This window comes from Brachycentrus maculatus, unplaced genomic scaffold (assembly GCF_059751285.1).
Source record: "Brachycentrus maculatus isolate JH-2025_06_01 unplaced genomic scaffold, ASM5975128v1 h1tg000061l, whole genome shotgun sequence".
In the NCBI taxonomy this organism is placed as follows: Eukaryota; Metazoa; Arthropoda; class Insecta; order Trichoptera; family Brachycentridae; genus Brachycentrus; species Brachycentrus maculatus.
In genome coordinates, this window is record NW_028280815.1 from 3,018,372 (window position 1) to 3,028,047 (window position 9,676).

Here is a 9,676-nt window from a genome sequence, read left to right on the forward strand (position 1 = left end):
ATTAATTAGCGTATGGAATCCCAGTCCGGGGGTGGATAAGGAAGGAAAAAATAAACGATCATTTTAGCATATATATTTTTTTAATCATAAATATGAAAAATACATTTCCCAAGACACTCAAAAGAAGTGAGGCTGGAGGACAATTACTAAAACAAGTGAAGAAAGAAATACAATATTTACATAATTAGTTAGATCATTTACAAGTGGCGGCGGAGTAGTCCCCGAGGGAAGCTACGTCATGAGGGAAGTGAGCGCATCCAGGAACTTGCCGAGCTGCTCCGAGGGCAGCACCACCACGGCCGAGTCGAAGCAGTCGGCCGAGAGCGTCGTGTGCGAGCGGAGGGCCGCCTGCTCGAACGCCTTCCCAAACAGGCTGAAACAAACTCCGTCGTCAGCACTTCGCCACTCTACGGCAGTCACCCCTCCCCTGACACCTTCCCACTCATTCTCATACATGATCAGGGTAATTTCCCTTCGTTATTATGTCAATATGCTACTCATTAAGAGGAAGCAATGTTTATCACTTACATCGCTACTGTTATTTTTAGATTTCTTCTTCTCACCCTCATCCGGACCCAATGGTGCATAGTGCACTGCATCAAAAAGATGCAATGTTAAGTTAAAAGTCCTACCAGGTCAGGTCAGGTTTAGGTGAGGTCCGAGGTTATAATTTGGTAAAAAACATTTTTGTTTTTACCGACCTCCTTGGGAATCGAACCCGGGACCTCTGTCGTGGTAGCCAAACACGATTATCACTACACTATGAAGCCGGAGCCATTTTTAGGTTTACTATAGTTATCGCTACCAATAATGATAATTGTTGCAACTGTATTGCTCAAACTCTTATTGCTTACTCTCTACGATTATTTAGTTCATTCTACCAGTCTCAAGTGCAAGCAGTACAATCTATGCTATTTGCTGGAATATTGTACTAATGATAAACTAGACTAAATATATGATATATATATATATACCTTCCGTACAGTGATAAGATATACAAAGATCGCAAAATGGAACTAGTTATGGAAAAAAGGGAGAAACAGAACTTTTGCATTTTGCTTTATAGTTCAATATGTATTATTGCTTTTTCTCTCCTCATAAAATGGCCTAGGTACTCTTTTCTTCAGTCCCTCCGACTTCTCTGTCTTTTCCCGTACATCTTTAAACATTCGTTTCAAACTCTTTCAACTCGTAGTATCATTAAAATTTTTGTATAGCGTCACATCTTAAATGCTTCAATCTTCTTTGTGGTAGTTCTGATAAGCGCCAAAAATTCGTCGACTGTTAACTACACAATGAATAATATGTGCCGCATACTTGCGAGTGGAGTCATCCGCTAGCGGCGGAACGCCGAGTAGCAGCGTGCGGCCCTCCGCGTCCGGGGCGCCCAGCAGCAGGGGCCGGGAGGGCCCGCCCGGCGCCCCGCGCTGCAGCCAGCGCGCCACCGCGCCCAGCCAGCGCGGCCCGCCCAGCGCCCCTTCCTCCAGCAGTAAGTATACGAAGGGCCCCGCCGACTGTACGCGCCGCGCCTGCAGCGCGCCCGCCACGGCGCGGCCGGCCGCGCGCAGGCGCCGCTTGGCCGCTTCCAGCCCGGCGCGCAGCTCCGCGCCGCCCTCCGCCGCGGACAGCGCCAGCAGCGCGCGCCGGAAGCCTTGCGGCTCCTCCAGCAGCCCGAGGAGCGCGTACGCTGCGTCGGCGGCGCACAGCCTCGCGCCGTATCCGCTGCGCGCGCAGAACGCCGGGTACAGCAGCTCGCGCAGTCCGTACTTGTCGGCGAGGCGCTCCAGCGAGGGCAGCAGCTCTCGGCGCAGGCCCGGGTCCATGGAGGCGTGCGGCTGGCGCGCCTGCCGCAGGGGAAGCCCCATGTCGGCCAGCAGTCGCTGCAGGCGGGCCGCGCCGCGCGCGCCGCCCAGGCGCAGGCGCGCCCAGCTCAGCGGCGAGTGGCGCAGCGCGTCCTCCAGGCTCCAGTGGCGGTAGAGCGCCAGGCGCGCGTCCGGCTCCAGCGCGACGCTGAGCCCCGCGTCCCCGTGCGCGTGCGTGAGGCGCGCGGCGTGCGACTGCAGCGCGCCCGCCTCCAGCACGTACTGCGCCGCCTCCGTGCGCTCCAGCAGCAGCTGCTCCGTGGCGCCCACGGCGGCCCACCACACGCTCTCCAAGCTGTCCTTGGACAGCGTCCAGGCCACCTCGAGCATGCGCACGGCGACCTGCGGACAGATGGGGACGTTCGTAATTCACTAGAATTACATTTCGACGAAGCGATGTTCGCGCGCTCATCGCGCCGCCCGATACTGACCGGCTGCCCGTAGTAGGAGAACTGCGTGTAGTTGAACATGAGCGTGTCCCGCCGCTCCTCCCAGGCCGCGCGCTCGCGCCGCCGCGCCCGCCGCTGCTCCGCGCGCTGCATGTGGCTCTCCCCCTCGGCCGCCTCGTCTTCTTCCCCTGAGGACTAAACGCGGCGCAGTGAGTGATCAGTCTGTTATTCGGTTATAATGCGTAACGGTTGTATTGCGCGCTTTGCCGTCACCTCCTCGTCGTCCCGGAAGATGTCGTCGAAGTGCGGCGCGTCCTCCCCCTCGGCGGAGGACGCGCCGTGCAGCAGGCGCACCTGCCCGTCGCTGTACACGTTGCACACGTCCACGGGCCGATGCGAGTCCAGCACGAACAGCGCGGCGCCCTCGTCGGGCCGCAGCAGCTCCACCAGGTCGAGGGTCGCGCCGCAGTTGAGCAGGACGGCGCACTTGACGTCCGCGCGGTGCTGCGCGTACGCGGCGCTCAGCTCGGCCGCGCCGCTCACGCCCACCACGGAGTACGGGATGTTGTCGGTCTTCAGCAGGCTCTGCAGGATCTTGCAGGCGCACACCGCGTCCACGTCCAAGTGGACGAGCAGAAGAATACGCTGCAACAAATAACGCGTTACGATCGCTTCCAACTGTCAAACCTTTAAGCCCGTAAAATGACGCCGATGAACTTACATTCCCGCACAATACATTGTAAAAGTCCTTTTTGATATCTTCGATGTACATATTATAAATTATCGGTAGTACGCACGGCCGATATTCATTATAACAATATAAATATTTTCATGTTCGACCAAACATCGGTAAACACAAAACTCTTCCCGCCAGTCACCAGCTGCGCGCCATAGAGAAACACAACCAAACCGCGGATCTACCAACATCTCACCATAGAGCATTTGTGACGTCACAGCCCCAGAACTGTCATCTGTCAAAAATTTCGTGTTTCAAAAAATGAAAGCTACCACTGGTAATGCAGAAAGATCCACCAAGAAATAATTACCTAGAAACGATCATCAAAAAATATAGATAATTTATAAAAGCTTTTTAGTAGGCAATTAAAAATAATATAAAAATATTAAATATAGTAAAATAAATCAGCAATAGTAAATTCTTTTTTTTTTATTATTAGATTAAAACCAATATTTTTAGCTTTTCCACTTTTTTATTTGACCAGCGACCGGGTTTCGTCGTTACCGACATCATCAGACTGGTATAATATAAATCTATTAATAGTAAATTCCTTAGTTTAGAACAGTGGTTTCAAAACTCTTTTGGCCCACAGACCCATTTTCATAGTCAAAACTTGTATTCGGACCCTGCGTTAAAAACTACATAAATGCATAATAGAAAAATTACAAATTTAACTTTGATGTCTTAAACGGTGAAACAAACAGAAAAAATAAATGAAACATTTTGTTGAAATATTTTCTGCCAATTCGGTGTCTTACTCCAGATTAAGAATAATATGAAGATGGCATTATTACCGTTGACGAAATTCGTTTTAAAGTAATATTTTAAGCTAATATTTTATTCATTGCTATTTATCATACCTTCCATATTCCTAAAAATGTGTCACAATTCTTTTATTTTATATTTAAAATTGCATGCACCCCCTGAAGTTGTTCAGGGACCCCTAAATTAATTTATTTTTCCACGGACCCCCTGTAATATCGCGGGGACCTTGGGGGTCCATACGGACCACTTTGGGAACCACTAGTTTGGAACAATGTATATTTGACATGTCAATATTGTAAAAAAGACTAATTACAAGCGATACTATTTAAGTTGTAAGGGGTTGCTAAGTCATTATTGAATAATTAAATGTCCAATGCAGTGTTCAGAATTTGTAAAGAAAATAATATTCAACAGGTACTGTTATAAAGTTATAAAAAAAAAAAACAAGATTATATTACTCACTATGCAATAAAGACATTCAAGTCTTCAATAAACAAATACAGAGAAACCTCTATCTATCGTTCTTCGAATAAAGGTTTTCCCGGATGTGTCGTTTATTTATTCTACCCCTAATTAATTTCATACAAAAATAGATCGCATCGATCGTTTCTATCCACTATTTTAACGCATTCATCGTTTGAATTATGCTACATATTTGATATAATTTGTCTGTTTTTTTTTTTTTTTCTCTCAATTTTGTTACATTCGACGACAATATTCCTATGTGTGGGATACAGACTATCGAAAGCTTGTGTGATGGATATAGCAGAAGAGGTCTGAAGATCTTTGGGTTCTGTTCAACTTTGTATTTTTTGTAAATAAATACATTTATTAACATTTTAAACTTGTATTATTGAAATTTCCACCTACTAATGTTTATGCAGATTGGGAGGACGGTATCTTTACTCGATCGTATCTCCTTGTGTATTGACTTCTTTATTCCGCATTCATAGTTTATTTTAATAAGTCCCTTTTAAAACGATAGATAGAGGTTTCACTGTATCCCATTTTTGACATCTCAAAACAGATGAAGGAAAATATAGTATAGAAAAGTGTGGGTATTTACAGAGCTAACAGATCACTTTACTCACGTCCTACATTAATCTCATGACACCCAAAATGTTGTGAAACAAATATACTTTTATTGAATAACGTACTCTGAATACGGCTGTCCAAATTTAAAACACAGTAAGGGACATTTTTTGTGGTAGGTTTTTTTTGCATTTTTGGACTAAGTAGAGTCTACTTAGTCCATAAATGCAAAAAAAAAACCTACTACAAAAAAATGTCCCTTACTGTGTTTTAAATTTGGACAGCCGAATATAGCACACGTGAGCGCACACACGCACGCACATGCACGCGAACACACGTGCACACATATACGTGATGCACGATATTTAACGTTGGTATGTGAATATTTAATACCTCTTTTTTTTAGAGAACCGATTTCAATAAATGAGGTATTTAAAATACAAATTAATATGTTCCTTTTTAATTTATTTGAAATAGTTTTAGAATACAATATCAATCAAGCCACCTTTATTAGCCAAAGAAAAAATCACATATTTAATATTACCCTGGGCTGGTCCCTGAATCGATTTGCAAAGTTCCGATGTCTGATGACATAGTAAAATTAGGGCGCTTGTGCACTACCCGTAATTTTACCGTCCGGCAGTCCGGTTTTGAAAAATGCAAGCGACTACGACAGTTTAGCGTGATCGAATTTACGCGCAACGTGTCCACGCACCGATCAAGAGTACCGATCCGAAGAAAGATGGACAAAAGCACAAACCAATCCAAGCCAATCATCGTTTTAAAGTGCTAACTGGCGTGCGAGACGGTAAAATTCCATGTAATTTCGTGTAGTGCACAAACGCCCTTAGTCTGTGATCGATTCAGTCTGTGTTTATGATATCTGATTCGTGTTTATGTTTATTGCTGTCAATTCATTTTAACGCATTTCTTTTCCTGTCTGATTTCTTAATATTATATTTAAAAACTTTTTCAGGAACAAAAAAGAAATCCTTGAACAGAAGAGTATTTATGAAGCACAGATTTGGTTACGTCTTGGATGGAGAAGAAACTTGAAGCACCGACTTTGAAACAATCTTCGCGAGACAATATAAATCAAATTCTCATAAAACAACATATTCAAGTAATGAACAGCAAACAGAAAACCAGAGGCAAAAATTTAAATATTGCGCATTTTGTTCGTACCAAAAAATGTTATAATTAGTGTGCCGTTAATGTAAAAAAGTCAGTATGTGGCGAGCATAAAGTTGATGTGTGTGTAGACTGCATTTAAATTATCACTAGTCACTTCAAGTCTTGATTATGTTTAATGTTTGTCCCAAAAAGAAGATTAAAAAAAATACTGAATAGTTTATCAAAAAAATAAATGTTTTAGTTAATTTTAATTTTTTTTTGTTTGAGAATTTATGAATAATATTAAGTTCCGTTTTAATAAAGAGCTGTGATCGTATTATAATTGATTTGTTTTGTTCATAGTTTATTTCCTAACTTACATTTCCCATAAACCCCATATTCCCATAAACCCAAAATAGGTATATTCTGCCTACAGACTTTCATTTATATGTGTACGTCTCTGAGACGTATGTGAAGTCTTTGTGTACCTCTAATATAGATTATGGTTCTAGGGTTAAGGATAATCGACCCGATCATACTACTAGTTCCGTACTACAAGGACCATCCAATCTAAAATCGGAGGTTCTTCATGCAATATAATATTAACATTGGATAATAGAAAGGCATGTGGGCCGGACTAAATTCCAGCTGAAGCGTTAAAACTTATCGATGATCAAAATATTGATTACCTACTAAAGTTGTTTAATACCATTTACGACACAGGGGTTATTCCCCATGATTGGCTAATATTAACATTCGTCACACTGCCCAAAAAGCAGCACCCTAAAAAGTAATGACTATCGTTTGATTAGCCTCACAAGTCATTACACTAAAACTATTTCTGAAGATAATTCACGCCAGAATAAGGACTAAATGTGAACAAGACCTAGACGATACACAGTTCGGCTTCAGAAATGCTTTTGGAACCAGGTAAGCAATGTTTGCATTAAATGTTTTGATGCAAAAATGTTGAGACCAACGCAAGGAGGTATTAGCGTGTTTCATTGACTACGAGAAGGCATTCGATAGGGTGAGAAAAACTGATTTGATGAACACTTGAAAGACCAGAACTTCATTAAAAATTTGTACTGGTTCCAAACAGCCGAAATTAGACTTGGAACTGGAAAACAGAATCTATCGCAATTCAAAGGGGTGTACGACAAGGATGCATATTATATCCTAGGGGATGTTTAATTTTTATTCTGATAAAGTCTTTATAAAAACCCTAGGATCTCTAGCAAAGGAGTGAAAGTTAACGGTGTTGTAAATAACAATATACGGTATGCTGATGATAATGTCATCCTGGCAGACAGTACACTTGATCTCCAAGAATTACTTGACAGTGCATCTACACCTAGCTGGAGAGGATGTAGGGTTATCCATAAATGTAAACAAAACTAAATGGAGACCTGGACCCTAAAGGTGAATACGATGAATCGGATTGAAGCGCTTGAAATGTGGCTTCACTGCAGAATACTTGGTATTCCCTGGGTGGATAGGGCGACAAATGAAGACGTACTCAGAAGAGCTGGATCACACAGAGAACTCTTGTCCAATATTAAGGTTCGGAAGATTTCGTATCTGGGTCACACGTATTTCGTGCAGATAAATACTACATTCTGCGAATTATAATGATGGGGAAAATAGAAGGACTGTGAGGAGCTGGCAGAAAACGAACATCGTGGCTTCGCAACATTCGCGACTGGACCGGGATGGGAGGAGTGGAGGAGTTGTTCCGGACGGCACAGGATCGCGAAGCCTTTGCCATAGGGATCGCCAACTACGGGGGGACCTAACACGGAACACGAAGAAGAAGAAAGGTTTTTAATGTTTTATTATTAAAAAAGCAATTCATTCATTTTCAGTCACCTATTACTCGATAAATTAATAAGCTTAAACATTCGACATAGTTCTCCAAACTATTGTAAAGCACCAACACACTCGAAGCGACCATATTGAACAAGTTTCATCGCGCAGCATTGACGCAATAGGGTACAACGGGTGATGGGAAAAATAAGCGTTACATATTTATAAATTGGTTACCGAAAGCTGGCTGATTTTAAGTAAGACTTGTTATTTAATTTTATATTTACGTTCATTTATCACCATTTACTCATTCTCGGATTGTTTCAATTGATTTAAAATATAAATATTTATAAGTATTTTAGCACTAGTAAACTAATTCCGTTATCGTGATCAGACATTTGTCAGGGACAAAGAATAGACCTGTTTTTTTTCGCAGGAAAAAATATTTTAATGAATTCGAGTGAAAGTATTTTTTTTAATTAGCGGACAAAAATAATTACAAAAATGCATTTCAAACGAGCTGTGTACGAACAGGCAACAAAAATCTAACAAATTTCGTTTTACTTTAATAATTTTACCGTTAAAATTTTCACTTAAAAATCAATAGACTCGATCGATTTGTTAGAAAATACATTGTGTTTTATTGTAATAATAATATAGTTTGGCTATGTTTCCAGATGCCAGACGCGCCATTAGAGACCGACTGCCATAGGAGTCGGTCACTCGATTTATGACGATTTTTTAGTAGGTATGTATTGGAATTTTGCGAATATAAAAAAAAAATCAATAACTGTGTTCATTTCAAAACATATATTTATTTCGAAGACAAAATCTATTTTTCAAAAACAGTGTTGTAAGCAAAATATACATGTAATTGCGTTAAAAATTTCGGTATCTGGTTGTGGTCCCGTGGTTAGTGTCGCGGACTCTCGAGTCAGAGTTTTTGGGTTCGAACTTCGAATCCACTCTACTTGATACTTATTTTTAATAATGAGCCGCTTCGGCTCACAAAAATAGCATGAAATCAAAGTTTTTTTTCAAATAATAAAAAACACAAATACATAATTCTCTTTAATTTTTTTTCGATATGACTGTTTATTTAAAATTAAAAGTATCTTTTTTTAAATAATGTATTGTATGTATAATAATGTATCTCTTGGCTGGATATATGAAGTATTTTGTGGGATCATCTGTGTAGTGATATTGCTTTCAATAAGCTTTTAAAAAGGAATTACGTTTCCTTAGTTATGGGACATTTTACGTTCGCCACATTTTTCCCTTTCAAATAAGTGTTAGTTTTTTTGGTTGCAATAACTTCTTCATCTTCAAACCCTTATCCGCACCGCAATGGTGCATAGGGCATTGCATCATCGCAGTGTTATCTCGATCGTAATAACTAATGTAATAACTATTAATATAATAATTATTTTACCTAATTTATTCACTCCTTGTTTGTATTTTTTTTTCAGAAATCACACACCAGATGTTACAAAAAACAACATTTATTTGCATTTTTACAACCTGGAACACACGGAATTGAACAACTTCGCAGTGGTTAGTTGGCAGATCTTCGGTCTTTGAACGTAAGTATTTTTATAATGTTTTTTTAAATAAATATTTGTATTATGTATTTTCTTGATTTTATTATATAAATTATGTTTTTATGAATTAAATAATTACTGTTAAGTCAATAATATTCCCGACCGTACAAAAACAGTATATGTGTAGGTATACAGTTTTCTCCCTCTGCCACAACTTGATTTAATTTTTAATAACGAACTGTTTAGGCCTCACCATCCATCATTTTCTCGTAGTTTTACGTAAAGTAAATAGCAAATTCTCCATTAAAATATATACGTATGATATTTCTACTACAACGACGAAAAAAATGCTGTCAGATATAATGTATATTGAGTAATACCCACTTATCCAAGAATCTGTATTTTTTATGCATTATGAATATATTTAGGTGC

General features: G+C 40.8%; 1 protein-coding gene across 1 annotated transcript; it reads right to left on the minus strand.

Moving 5' to 3' along the window:
• Nucleotides 1-61: 61 nt before the first annotated feature.
• LOC148311611 (cell division control protein 45 homolog) lies at nucleotides 62-4,380 on the minus strand. The gene is made up of 5 exons (XM_088256466.1): nucleotides 2,973-4,380; nucleotides 2,525-2,896; nucleotides 2,294-2,446; nucleotides 1,318-2,204; nucleotides 62-373 (listed from the first exon to the last, which is right to left on the minus strand). Exons 1-5 carry the CDS (start codon nucleotides 3,021-3,023, stop codon nucleotides 232-234), a joined length of 1,605 nt encoding a protein of 534 aa, XP_088112592.1. The 5' UTR covers nucleotides 3,024-4,380; the 3' UTR covers nucleotides 62-231.
• Nucleotides 4,381-9,676: the final 5,296 nt, after the last annotated feature.